This window comes from Hyaena hyaena, unplaced genomic scaffold, assembly GCF_003009895.1.
Source record: "Hyaena hyaena isolate Hyena2069 unplaced genomic scaffold, ASM300989v1 scaffold_1957, whole genome shotgun sequence".
In the NCBI taxonomy this organism is placed as follows: Eukaryota; Metazoa; Chordata; class Mammalia; order Carnivora; family Hyaenidae; genus Hyaena; species Hyaena hyaena.
Window position 1 is genome coordinate 112,011 of NW_024082599.1, and position 13,070 is coordinate 125,080.

The 13,070-nt window shown below is 67.8% G+C and overlaps 1 protein-coding gene across 2 annotated transcripts in view; it reads right to left on the reverse strand.

The window, feature by feature from the left end:
- Positions 1–1,815: 1,815 nt before the first annotated feature.
- JAG2 (jagged canonical Notch ligand 2) overlaps positions 1,816–13,070 on the reverse strand; it is a 23,295-nt gene continuing 12,040 nt past the window's right edge. The window contains exons 6-26 of one of the 2 annotated variants that reach the window (XM_039225183.1): positions 11,577–11,707; positions 11,379–11,498; positions 11,067–11,180; positions 10,727–10,840; positions 10,471–10,584; positions 10,338–10,384; positions 10,075–10,245; positions 9,149–9,299; positions 8,845–8,997; positions 8,662–8,775; positions 8,337–8,450; positions 8,141–8,254; positions 7,894–8,010; positions 7,497–7,524; positions 7,325–7,410; positions 6,769–6,882; positions 6,546–6,661; positions 5,898–6,146; positions 5,313–5,444; positions 3,616–3,772; positions 1,816–3,366 (exon numbers count right to left, since the gene is read on the reverse strand). In XM_039225183.1, coding sequence (XP_039081114.1) covers positions 2,873–3,366; positions 3,616–3,772; positions 5,313–5,444; positions 5,898–6,146; positions 6,546–6,661; positions 6,769–6,882; positions 7,325–7,410; positions 7,497–7,524; positions 7,894–8,010; positions 8,141–8,254; positions 8,337–8,450; positions 8,662–8,775; positions 8,845–8,997; positions 9,149–9,299; positions 10,075–10,245; positions 10,338–10,384; positions 10,471–10,584; positions 10,727–10,840; positions 11,067–11,180; positions 11,379–11,498; positions 11,577–11,707 — 2,950 coding nt within the window. In that variant the 3' untranslated portion in view covers positions 1,816–2,872. The remainder of the gene's footprint in view (positions 3,367–3,615; positions 3,773–5,312; positions 5,445–5,897; positions 6,147–6,545; positions 6,662–6,768; positions 6,883–7,324; positions 7,411–7,496; positions 7,525–7,893; positions 8,011–8,140; positions 8,255–8,336; positions 8,451–8,661; positions 8,776–8,844; positions 8,998–9,148; positions 9,300–10,074; positions 10,246–10,337; positions 10,385–10,470; positions 10,585–10,726; positions 10,841–11,066; positions 11,181–11,378; positions 11,499–11,576; positions 11,708–13,070) is intronic. The other variant, XM_039225184.1, reaches the window with a different exon arrangement.

The following is a 13,070-nucleotide window of genomic DNA, read 5'->3' on the forward strand; positions in this document are numbered from 1 at the left end:
CCTGGCCACTCACGGTCCTGGACTGACCCGTTAGGCCCCATAGACGGCACAGCAGGGACGCAACCGGCAGCCACGGACCCACCGGCTCCTTGTGCCGCTCTGCTCTTGCGGTCCAGGGACCCAGAGGGGGACCAGCCGCGCAGCAGGGCCGTCATGGCTGCAGATGGGACAGCTCATCGCGGCTGCGGCTGCACCGGCTGTAGATGCGTCCCAGTTCCCGCCAGGAGGCCCCGCATGCATGGACCGCTGAGGCCACACGGCAGCAGAGGGCAGTCCATTCACGGCCTGGCTGTGGAGTCAAGGGGCCCGCTGCAGCCAGGCCTTGCTTTTTTCCTTCCCCAACTCCTCTCAAACTAGATGTTTTCAAGCTCCCGCCTGACCGTCAACACTGCCAGCCCATCTTTGAGCACAGAAAGCAGGTGTGGTTTACAGACGTCTGAGCGCCAGGACGCACCTGACGTCCGCAGGCTGTTTCTTGCCTTTGGCTCTTGCTTACAGGGCCAGGCCCCCCATGTGCTGGGGTGTGGACCCTGTGATCTATTGACTGACCTTGAAGAGTGACTCACCAGGAATTTAGAGATCTAGGACAAAGGCCATCATGTTTGTTCCCACCGGACACCTGGGGGCCTGGGCTACGTGTCTGCACAAGTCTGAACTAAACTGTGACTGCTCAGGATCAGACCTCCCACCCCATCAGCCTGGGGATGAGGCTTGACCTCTGCCCCACCACCTTCCGGAGGGCAGATGCTTCCAGGGTGCGGGCGATCTCAACAGGGTGTCCCGCACACTTGGCCTCTCACGGTGGTGGAGGAGCTGACGGGGACGATGCACAAGGGCCTCCAGGAGACAGTCCCTCACGTGGCACCTGGAGAGCCCGTGATGACAAAAACGGCTGGAGATGAGGTGTCCCGAACCCCGTGTGGGCAGCAGGCAGTGAGTGTGGCCGCTCCCAGCCGGCTCTCCTGGACTGTCTGCTCCTGGCCTCTTCTTTTTCTCATAAATTCTGTTCTTTGCCTTTGCTCCTCAGCTTTGTGACTGCCTGCCCCTCAAGGGAGAGCAAACAGCTTGGACACAAATGGGCAAGCCAGCCCCAAGGCCACCAAGCTGAGTTCCCGTTTGTCCCCCCACCGAGAGGCAAGAGTGATTTTCAGCCTTATGTCTTCATTCTCTCAAGTTCTGACTTGTAATTTCTTAAAACGTTGATAGCTTCTAATTAAGAAGGAACTTCAGGGGCGCCTGGGGGGCTCAGTCGCTTAAGCGTCCGACTTCGGCTCAGGTCATGATCTCATGGTTCGTGAGTTTGGGCCCCGTATCGGGCTCCGTGCTGACAGCTCAGAGCCTGGAGCTGCTTCAGATTCTGTGTCTCCCTCTCTCTCTGCCCCTCCCCTGCTCACGCTATGTCTCTCAAAAGTGAATAAATGTTTAAAAAAAAATTTTTTTAAAGCAACTTTAAACTCTGTATATGCTTTTTCAGCAAAGCACCCCGTCTCCCCACTTCCTGGAAAGTTTCTGATAAGTCCACATCGGCCACACAGGGCACCAACGTGCTCACAGCCCCAGGCACCCGTGGGGGCTCCGCGGTCCCCAGGCCATCTCGCCAGCCACAGCCACGTGGACAGGGCACCAATGTGCTCACAGCCCCAGGCACCCGTGGGGACTCCGCAGTCCCCAGGCCATCTCGCCAGCCGCAGCCACCGTGACCACGTGGCCTGACACACAGCCTGCACCCCTGCCTCCCTGCACCAGGCTCTGCCCTTTGGAGGCCCCACCCCGCCCGCCTGATTCTGAGTAACAAAGAACAGCACGGAAAAGAACAAGGGAGGCCAAAACGTTTAAGTTATTAAATCAAATATACAGAGTGATTCATTTAATATGTACATATTTACAAAAATGCACTTTCACGAGGGGGGGGCCGGGGCCGACAGGCGGGCAGCAGCCTGGAGTCCACGCAGGCGCGGACCGTCGCGAGGGGAGGGTCTGTGTGAAGGCACTTGTCGTGAGCTTCGATACTGCCCCCGTCCCAGGGACAACAGAGCAGTCGGGAAGGGCACTTCCGAAAACACAGTTGAGAGATCTCTACAGCGAGCGCGCCAGGCAGAAGCAGGCGGGAACGGTGGGCGTGAGGGGCCGGCCAGGGAGCCGGCCAGGGTCTGCCCCTGGGCCCCCCGGCCCTGCCCAACGCAGGCCTCTGATGACCTCAAGCCCCACTGACCGCCACAGGCGCCAGCAACGGGCCACGCCGCAAATCATGGGTCCCACCGACGGCCTCAGGCCACATCGACAACCACAGGCTGTGCTGTCAGCCACAGGGGGTCCCACCGATGGCCATGGGTCCCATGGACAGCCTCAGGCCACACCAACTGCCACAGGGGGTCCCACCAATGGCGACAGCCACTCTGTCAGCCGCAGGTCCCACCGATGCCGTGAGCCACGCCAACAGCCACAGGTCGTCCCACCAATGCCAAGGGCCCATCGACAGCCACAGGTCCCACCGGCTCTTTGGCCTGGAGCCACTGAGAGCGCCAAATGAGGAATCACAAGGAAGATTCTGTAAACAGCGCCCGCGTCTGCGAACGAGCGAACGATTTGGTGAGGACACAGACGCCCTTTGCTCTCCTGCCGCGCAGCCAGTGCGACGCCCGGAAACGTTACAAAAATAGCCACGATCCGAGAATACTCCATCATCTCCCGCCTGACGGTTACGAATAATTTATACAAGGTTAAAGGAACGTAGAAAATAAACATTTGTTTTTGGTTTTTGGTGTTTTTTTACACAAAATAAAAGAACTATGCACACGGCCTGGGCCTCCTAAGGTCTGGCGGGCGGCGCCGGGGGCAGGTCCCGGGGTGGCGGCTGAGGGCCGGCCTCCGCCTACTCGGGGCCGGCGGCGCGCGAGTCACTGGCGCCCCGGGCCTCGCGGTTGTCCACTTTGGGGCCCGAGGCCCAGCGGGCCGGCCTCCCGGGCGAGCAGCCAGGGTCTTTGGTGCACTTGCGGGAGAGGAACCCCTCGGCCTCCAGGCAGTCGCCCTCGGCCCGGCCGGGGTCCTCGTCGTCGTCGTCGCCCGCGCCCGCCCGGCAGCCCGCGGGCCCGGGCAGCAGCTCGCCCGCCCGGCGCGGCGGGGGCGTGAAGTTCTTGCAGGGGTACAGCACGTCCTTGCGGCCGCCGCCCGGGCCGCCGCCGCCCGGCCGCCCGATGGGGTTGCGGATGGGGTTGAGCGGGGCCCACTGGTTGTTGGCGCTCTCCTCCCGCGGCAGCCGGCTCCTCTCCCGCTCTTTCCTGCGCTTGCGGGTCCACCACACGCAGACGGCCACGCACGCCACACACAGCACGCTGAACACGCCGCACAGCACGGGCACCAGCAGACCTGGTGGGGGGCGGCCGTGAGGGGGCGGCCCGGCCTCTGCCTCCCGCCTCTTGGGGGTGGGGCCGTCCAGGAGCAGGGCTGGGACAGCAGGTGCCGTGGGGGAGGGGAAGGGGGAGGGGTTGGGGAGGGCCATGGAACTTGCAGCGCCCCCAACCTCCGCCTGGCCCCACCCCTGAGCCGCCCCTCCCACCCCCACCCCCCTCCGCCTGGCCCCGCCCCCTCCCTCCCCGCCCCCAGCACCCTGCTCACCCACGGAAGAGCCGCCCACGACCACAGTCTCCACTTTGACCTCGGTGATGGCCAGCAGCAAGGAGCTGTTGCCCCGCTGGGTGATGGCGGCCACGATGGCGTGCGCAGTGCTCTGGATGAGGCCGCTGTCGGGCAGGTCCTGCGCGGGGCTGAAGGACTGCGGCAAAACACGCACAAGACCCCACTCACCACAGGGGCCAGGGCCGCGCGCCCGGGCTGCGCACAGACCCCGGGGGCGCCCAGGCTCCGGGCCTGCCACCCAGGGGACCGCGGGGGCCGGGGACCGGGGGCCCCAGGGCGTCCTGTGCGGAGACTCAGTGGAACAGGATCCTGCAGGAGGGCCGCCCCAGCAGCTCGGTTCAGGGGGAGGTGGGCTGGGCCCTGACCCCCTGGCACCCGGAGCAAGGATGGCCATCCCTCCCAGGTGGGCGCCCGGCCCCAGCTGGCTATGCCCAGGTCTGAAGGGCTCCACAAGCAGGTCAGTGCTCTCCGCCGCCCCCCCACCGCCATGCCGGCCTCCATTGAGTGGCCCTTGTCACTCTGACAGTGGCGAGTAGCCAGCACCCCGAGAAACCGCTGTGCCTTTTCCCATTTCTCCCTGTGCTTCCCCAGCCTCACGACGCTGGTGCTTACGAGCCTACACTTGGTACCTACCCAGGACCCAGAGCAAGGCCCTGAGAACACCTACTTCGCCTGGGGCCCAGACCGCACATCCCAGGGTGACCTGAACCAGGGGGCGCCCTTCCTGCACACACTCTGGGGGACACGACACGGGCAGAACAGGGAACCAAGTGAGGATGAGCATCACCACCTACGATCCTGCCTGGCCGGGGCACCCAGCCTGCCTCGGACACGGCCCCACCGCTGGGAGGGCGCCAGACGGGGGCTCTCCGCCCACAGCTTCGGGGATCTCCTCACTCCCTCATCCCCGCCGGGGAGGAACCCCACTGTTGAACCCTATTGCTGTGCACGCCGGACCCTGGACGGGGGCCTTCACTCTCGGCACTGTCTCTCAGCCTTAACTGAGGTTACCTGGGGCCGCTCACAGCTCGAGCCCCCTGCGGCCTCAGACAGCAGACCCGAGAAGGTCTGTGGGCCAAGTCCAGCGTCCCAGCCACCCCCGTGCCCCAGAACCCCTGGGGCTGACGGCCAGGCGTCCAGCGTCCCAGCCACCCCCGTCCCCCAAGAACCCCTGGGGCTGACGGCCAGTGCCTGGCAGGCTCACATGCTGCAGCGGAGCCCGGCCTCCAGGACCTCCCCCCACGCCTCCCCCTACACCCCCCAGCCATGCCCCCTGGGGCAGCACCCCTCTCCCACAGACCCCTCCTCTAGTTCCGCAGATGGCACAGATGACCCTACCCCACACCCTTGTTCCCATTTCCTGAGAAGCTGGCCCCCACTGGCCCCCAACCTGGAGCTGCATCCTGGCCCTTCCTGCCCCTCAGGCCCCCCAACCCCTGCCTCCCGTCCGCTGCCAGCCTGGCTGCGCGCACCGCTCCATCAGCCCTGGCGAGGGTGCACGAGGGGCCCGGGTCCCACGGCCGGGACAGACTCCTGAGTCCGTGTGTCAGCCCCTCTCCCCAGCACCTGGGGACATGCCTGGCTTGGGCCCTCGGACCCAGCACCTCCGGAGAACAGACAGCACGGGACTGTGGGAAAGTGAGCAGGGCAGCCACCCCCCAATGCCCGGTGCTCACCACGGCCACCTCGACTGCGCTGGCGCCCGAAGACGGCCGGTCACAGAGCAGCACCAGCAGGCGGTCACGGGCCACCGCTCTCGTGGCCGGCAGGGCGCGGATCCCGGAGCAGATGGCGCCCACGGTGGTGCCCTGGGCAGAGACAAGTGGCACACGAGTGGGATCCGGAGGCTTGGGACCGAGGCTGCCCCACAGTCACATGGCAGGTCACAGCTCACAGCCCCACAAGGAGGAGGGCGGGGATGTGGGGGTCCCGGAGGGGCTGGCTTCCCAGTCCCCTCCTGCACCCTCCACGAGCAGTCGGCGGGGTGGGGGAGCCCGGAGGCGCCAGCCCCCCGCGCCCGGTCCTCACTCGGCCCCTGAAGCAGCTCCACGTGCAGGCCCATGGCCTGGAGGGGCCTCACCCTGTCCTGGGCCCGCTTTTCCAGTCTCTGAACTAACGCACACTGGGCTCTACCCTCCCTGTCCTGCGGGCCCGTGGCCAGGCTCCCTGAGCAAGTGGGCCCTCTGTGTGGCCGCTCTGAGAAACGACGGAGCCTGGGGCTGCGCAGACGTCCGGGATGCCCGCCTTCCGGGACCGCTCACCTGGGGCACTTGGTCACGATTGAAGTGCAAAGTGAGGCGTGCACAGTTGTTGTCCAGGTGGCTGGAGCGTGGCAAGCACAGGGTGCCAGGCAGCACAGGCTCCTCGGTGCCACACTCCCCCCAGGCCGCACAGGGCGGCTGCAGGCACTGGCCGGGAGCCTTCTCTTGGCACCGCTGCCCCGGCGGGCACTGGGCACTTAGGGCGTCGGGCCGGCCGGTCAGCAGGCAAGGCTTCCGCCCACACCACACCTGGGTCAGGCAGGCACACAGGACAGACACGCAGATGAGGACCCACAGACAGACACGGGCACCGTGCAGGAGAGAGAGACGCGGTGGGATCAGCAAGGCCCAGGTCCGCATCCGGACCCGCCACAGCCTCCCAGGATGAACTCAGAACCAGAAAGGACCCCCACCAGAATGGGGAGGGCCCGAAGAAGGACGAGGCCAGGCAAGGCCCATGCTGGGGGCTTCTGGAGCCTAAGCAGGGTCTCAGTTTCCCCAGGTGCACAGCGAGAGGAAGGGCCTTCCTCCGGCTCTCCACAACCCCAGCACTGGCGCCCTGGGTCTCACAGGTCCAACATCAGCGATACGGACAGGTGACAGGGTCCCCGGGCCAGGGGCCAGGAAGCCCTGGGGGCGCCCCCGTACCTTGCTGCAGTCCCGGCGGCCGTCCACACAGCGGCAGCTGTTACAGTCCTCCACCCAGGAGCCCCCGTGCGGGAAGGGCACGCCCTGTGCCCAGCAGGACCTCCCGAAGACAATCACTGAGGGGAGACAAACCGGAGTCATCAGCAGGCCGGCCCTGGGAGGCCAGGTCCCATCCATGCCCCAACCTGGCATGGCCCCACTGGGCGAGGTGCCCCTCACCTACCCTCCTGGCACCGCAGGCCGGCGCGGCCCGGTGGGCAGCTGCATCGATAGCCGTTGATCTCATCCACGCACGTGGCCCCGTAGGCACAAGGCGAGGACTGGCACTCGTCAATATCTGCAGGAGAAGTGGTGAGGCTCAGGAGGCGGGGAGGAGGCCAGCGCCCGCACACGGGGCCCAGGAGGACCCCCGGGCAGGGAGAGGAGCCCCCTGCCGGCTCGGGCCTCGGTTCGCCCTGTGGGGCCTCTGCGCTGGGTGGGGCACCGGCACATCAGCCCGGGCTCTGATGAGCACCCAGCCCTGTCCTCCTCCGTCGGCCTCTGGGGAAGCATCGCCTGGCAGAGCAGCCCCCCGCGGCCGGCACAGGGTGAGCAAGGGGGGTCTGCTGGTAAGACACGTGCAGCGAGGCTCGGAACAAGGGCGGAAAGCGACCGGTCGTTCCGTCCTTCCGGGTTCACGGATACTGATGGCCCCAGACTCCTGACACGTGGGCCAGGTTGGGAGGAGCTCCCAGGGCTGGGGCCCCACAGCCCCCACCCAGGCGCCCCAGGGTCCTCACTGATGCGGCAGTCAGGACCCGCGAAGCCGGGAGCACACTCGCAGCGGAACCAGTTGACCCCATCAACGCAGACACCGCCATTGTAGCTGCAGGGGAGAGGGCGGGCGTCAAGGGGGCCCCCCCGGCAGGCCGAGTGCCCCTGGGCCAGCCAGCCTCCAGGGCCGCCACTCACCAAGGCAGGGGGTTGCAGTCGTTGGTATCTGTGTTTGAGGAAAGAGAGGAGAGTCAGCGCGGCATCCGCCCCCTCAGCGCCCCTGTGCCAGGCCTGGGGGGCCCCATCCACACCAGCCCACTGGACAAGGCCGGCAGGCAGAGGGCGCCGGGGCCGCGGGTCCAGGAAGAGGTGTCGTGGAGGAGCCCATCCTGGAGAACGCCTCGGACCCGCCAGGGAGCACCCAGCAGGCCGACAGACGCCAGGGCACGTGGTGACTGGGGGCAAGGCTAAGGAGCTGGGGGTGGGGGTCAAAAGTGACACTGCAGGTCCTGGGACACACCAGGGCTTTGGGGCAAAGGTGGGCTCCCCCCCACAGGCCTCTGCCCGCTCCCCACGGCCCCCACCCACAGCTCACTGTGTGTGCAGGTGCGGCCCTCCCAGCCATCCCGGCAGATGCAGGAGAACGAGTCTCCGCTGCCCACGCAGGTGCCCCCGTTCACGCAGGGGTTGGGCAGGCAGCTGCTGTTCTCGGCTGCGAAGGAGGAAGAGAAGAGGGCCTTCTCATCTGACCCTGGGCAGGCGCGGGGCGCCGGCTGGCGTCCGGCCAGGACGGAGCCGGGGGCGGGGCCGGGCCCAGCGAGCCCGGAGCCCCGCCTCCTCACCGATGTTGCAGGTGCTGCCCTTCCAGCCCGGGGGGCAGGCGCAGCGGAAGGTGTCCCCGCTGTCATAGCACGTGCCGCCGTTGCTGCAAGTGTAGGCATCGCACTGGAACTCGCCTGTGGGCACACAGGCCGCTCAGTGGGCGCGCCCACGGGGGCGCGCAGACCCCAGCGCGGCAGGGGCGTGGCGGGCACTCACGCGAGTGGCAGGTCTTGCCCTTCCAGCCGTCGTCGCAGGCGCAATAGAAGTCGTTGACCAGGTCGTAGCAGCGGCCGCGGCTGTGGCAGGGATCGGGAAGGCAGTCGTTGGGATCTGGGGGCGAGGACGCCGGTCAGCGGGGGTCGCCGGCGCTCAAGGAGGGTCAGGGAGGGCACGGGGTGTGCGGAGGAGGCCCGGGAGAGATGCGGGGGCGGGTGGAGGACCCGTCGGAGCCCCGCCCCACCCCACACACGGGCCGCTTCTGGGCACCACGGGGTGAGCTGCCCAGACCCGGGGGGCGGGGCGGGGGCGGCGGCTCACTCACTGGTGTCGCAGAGCTCGCCCTCCCAGCCGCTGGGGCAGAAGCAGCGGAACGCGTCCACCTCGTCGATGCACGTGCCCCCATTGCGGCACGGCTGCCCCAGGCAGTCATCAATGTCTGCGGGAGGCAGCGGTAAGGGGGGGTCCCTGCCCGCCCGCCCCGCCCCAGGCGGCCGCGGCCACTCACTCTCATGGCAGTAGGCGCCCGTGAAGCCGCTGTCGCACACGCAGGAGAAGTTGCCCCCGGGCAGACTGACGCAGTGTCCGTGGGGGCCGCACACGCCGGAGGGAGCCGCGCCTGCCACTCTGGACTCGGACTCAAACCCGCAGCCATCGATCACTGCAGCAGGTGGGAAAAGATCAGGGCACCCCCCCCGCCCCCTCCGCCGCAGGCCCCGCCCCCACCGCCCCAGGGCTGTCCCAGACCCCACCTCTGCGGGTCTCAACCCCTCCAGCCCCGCCCCGCCCCTGCAGGCCCCGCCCCGCCCCACCTCTGCAGGCCCCGCCCGGGCACGACTCCCTGGGCACCGAACAGTTCTTGCCGCCCATGTCATCAGGGCATGCGCAGTAATAGTCGCCCTCCAGGTTGTAACAGCGAGCACCGTGCTGGCAGGGACTGGGCTCGCAGAAGTCTACGCCTACCTGTGGGGAGGGCGGGAGCATCCGTGGGGGCCGGGCCCTCGCCGCCGCCGCCCCGCGCCCGGACCCCCAGCTGGGAGACAGGCAGGCCCCGCTCGGCCCGCGCACGCAGGCTCTGCCGCCGGAGCCCGCGGGCCCGCCCACCGACGCCGTCCAGGCCGGTCAGCTGGGCGGAAACACCTGCAGGCCCAGCCCCCCCCACCCCCGCCCCCCGCCCCCGCCCCCGCCGCCCTGGCGGCCGCTTCCTCTGCCTCATCAGGCAGCATCCGGCTTCACCCCTCCCGCTGGCAGGAAGGCCGGCTCCCGACCCCTCCCCAGCCGCCGCAGCCACTCTGGGTCCAGTCTGTGGGTCTTTCCCAAAAGTGTCATCACTGAGCTCCACAGCCCCAGGCGGGACTGTGTCCCCAAAGGCCAGGGCAGGGCAGGGGAAGGTGGGGTCATGAGGCGCCCGGGGCATCCTCATGATGCCCTGCTTGGACGCGTGTGACAGTGCCCCCCCCCCGCACGCCCTGGGGCACCCCATCCCACCCACGGCCCCTCTGTCACATAAAGAACATTCCAGTCACAGTGGGAGGTGGACAGGCAGAAAACCTGGGCCTGCCCCATCGGGAGGCACCCGCCAGGTGACCATACGCCCTCCTCCTCTCCCGCCCGCCCAAGGCTCCCAGGCTGTGTCTCCAACTAGAACTGCCCCCATCCCAACTTCGGCCTGTCCCGCTCACTTGGGTGACTGGGGAGGATGGCGTGCTGAAACCCCAGGCCACGCCCCAGGCCTCACCTCGCAGAGCGGCCCCAGAGTGCCCTTGGGGCAGTGGCAGCGGAAGCTGTCCCCTAGGTCCTCACAGAGGCCACCATGGCAGGGGTTGCTGGCACAAGAGTTCAGCTGCAGCTCACAGTGCCGGCCGCCGAAGCCCCTCGGGCACACACACTGGTAGCCGGTCGCCAGGTCCTGGGGCGGGGTGAGGGTCAGAGCCTCCAGAGGCCGCCCCCACAGGGCAGCTCCTGCCCCCACCCGCCTCTCCCCACCGGTGTGCATCTTACCTTGCAGATGCCACCGTGCTGACACTGCCCACGACAGTCCTTGATATCTGGGGACAAGGGGCGGGGGTCACGAGCAGGGTCCAAGATCTCCCCAGCCCCACCCACCTGGCGCCACCCACCCGCCCATACTGACTGATGTGGCAGTTGATGCCCTTCCAGCCCGGGACGCAATCACAGTAATAGCCACCAATCAGGTTTTTGCAAGAAAAAGCATTAAGGCACGGCTTCCCCTCACACTCATTGGCGTCTGTGAAGGAGACAAGGGGGAGCGAAGGGGCTCAGCCCCACCCGCCCCCACACCGGGCACCCGCAGCCCCAGCAGCACCGGCAGCCGCAGCCACATGCACAGAGCACAGTCCATGTTCGCAAGTGCCCCGGGGGACCCTTACCCAGCTGGCACGTGGCCCCCACCCACTGCTCGGGGCAGATGCACTCGAAGCCGTCCACCTGGTCCACGCAGGTGCCCCCTGCCGCACAGGGGTTGGAGGCACACTCATCGATGTCTGCAAAGGCACAGAGGGAGCATGTGGGGCTGTGGGCTGGGCGGGGGGGGCCTCTGTGCAGGGAGGCAGGGCTACGGGCCCCGGGGTTCCCGTCACTCCTCTCTGACCACCAGACCCGCGGCTACGTGTCGCCACCCCAGCTCACCCCGGGAGTGCCACCCCACCCCCACTCTCAGATGCCCCCAGGTGCCAGGCAGGCACCCCACACACCCAAGCGGACACTCACCGAGCGCACAGGTGGGCCCACTCCAGCCAGATGGGCAGTGGCATTCGAAGCCAGAGGGCACCTCGTGACAAGAGCCCCCGTTGGCACATGGGTTGGAGGCACAGGCGTGCTCGGCTGCAAGGGGAACCACAGGCTGGGGTTCGGGGGAGGCCGGCAGCCCAGGCCCCCCACCCTTTCACGAGTGTTCCTCCCCAAGCCCCCGAGGCCCCAGGGTGGGGGTTGGAGGATGCCTGCTGCACAGAGGCCAGAGAGATGGGGCCTGCGAGACTCCCTGGGCACCAGCGCGAAGCCAGCAGCTGGCCCCTGACGTACCCCGCTCACAGTTCTTCCCCGAGTAGCCCTCGGGGCAGGCGCAGTGGTACTGGTCTGGCTCGGCGTTGATGCACGTGCCCCCGTTGGTGCAAGGGTGGTGGCTGCCACAGTAGTTCAGGTCTGGGAAGGGAGTAGGGTACTCAGAGGACAGCCCCCCGCCCGCCCCGCCCACCCAGCCCGCCCAGCCGGCCCAGCTACCTTTGTTGCAGAGCAGACCGCCCCAGTTGGTCTCGCAGTTGCACTGCCAGGGGTCCACGCAGCTGCCGTGGACACAGCCAGGGTACGGGACACACTCGTCACAGAACCGGCCCTGCCAGCCGTAGCTGCACCTGCGTTAGGCCGAGAGGCACGGGGCCTGGTGGGGGAGGGTGGACTCCGGGAGCTGCGGCCGCTGCGGGGGAGGCCCGGACGTGGGCACACAGTCACGTGGGCCCCCCCCGGGGCTGGCGGCCTCAGCCTCTGAACCAGGGCAGGCCCCGCGCCAGGCGGGGGCCACAGCCCGCCAGCTAACCCGCACTGTCACGGGCACATCCCGGCCGCTGGCCTCGGATGGCCGGCCGCAGCTGCCCAGCCACTCCTCCCTGAGCTATTTTGGGACTCACCCCTGAGCAGGGCCCCAAGAGCAGGCGCCGAGAAAGGAAGGCCTCGCCGGGACCCCAGGAATGACAGTGCCAGCTCGAGCTCACCAGGTGCCGCCAAGGCTGGGCAGCACCCAGGGCCGGGCGGGCCAGCGGGCCGCCAGGGGACAGCTCCAGGCTCGGCCCCCGCTTCTCGACCTCAGGCACAGCATGTGACCTCGCCATAACTGAAGGGCAGTAACTTCTCTCTCCCAACAAAGCCCGAAGGCCCATGTCACGGATGGGGGTACAGAGGCCCAGCAGCGCAGGAGGCCACACTCAGACGCAGAGCAGTTCCCGACGCAGGAGCCACCCACGTCCTGGCACGCGACCTAGAGAGGCCCTTGGCTCCAAGGCCAGGACCCCAAGGCCTAGTCCTGCCTTCAGCTATGGGCCAGCGCTCTCTCTGGGAAGTCCTTCAGGAGGAGAGGCAGGCAGCTGGGGCACAAAGGGCACCCAGGCCAGCAGTGCAGTCCCATCCCAGCCATGGCCTCGCCAGAGCTGAGCCTGACTTGGGGGCACGGCCGTCAAGAGCGAGCCCGTCATCCCACAGGGCACCCCGGGGGTCAGCGGGCTGCCCTCCAGGCTCTGGAAAGGCTCCCTGGGGGCCCCCCCTCCTAGAACTGGAAGCTCCTGAGGAATGGCACGGTCATCTAGGCAATGTCCCCTCCACACTGGCACCTGCCACGTGAGTTTATTTTTGTAAAGGACGGAGCCGTGGCCTTTCCTGAGCTGCCCCGAGCCCCACTGCCGAGGGTGCTGGCAGGCTCAGTAGGCAAGCGCGGGGAAGCCCAGGCTGGAAAGAGGGGCTCCACCGTCCAGCCCCCCCATGTGCCAGGGGGGCCTGTGTGTGCATGGGCTGCACATCCTCACCCAGAATCCTCCCTGCAGGTGATGTGAGGGGACCAGGGCTGGGGGCAGGTCCCCAGGATGTGCTCTGGGCCCTGGGTGGGGCGTCCTCACCAGGCCCCACCCTCTCTAGCTTCCCTGGCCCGAGGCTCCAGAAGCCCAGGGAGGAGGCGGCAGGAAGGCCCAGCCGTTCCGCAGCATCCGGTGGGGGGGGGGGGGGGGGGGG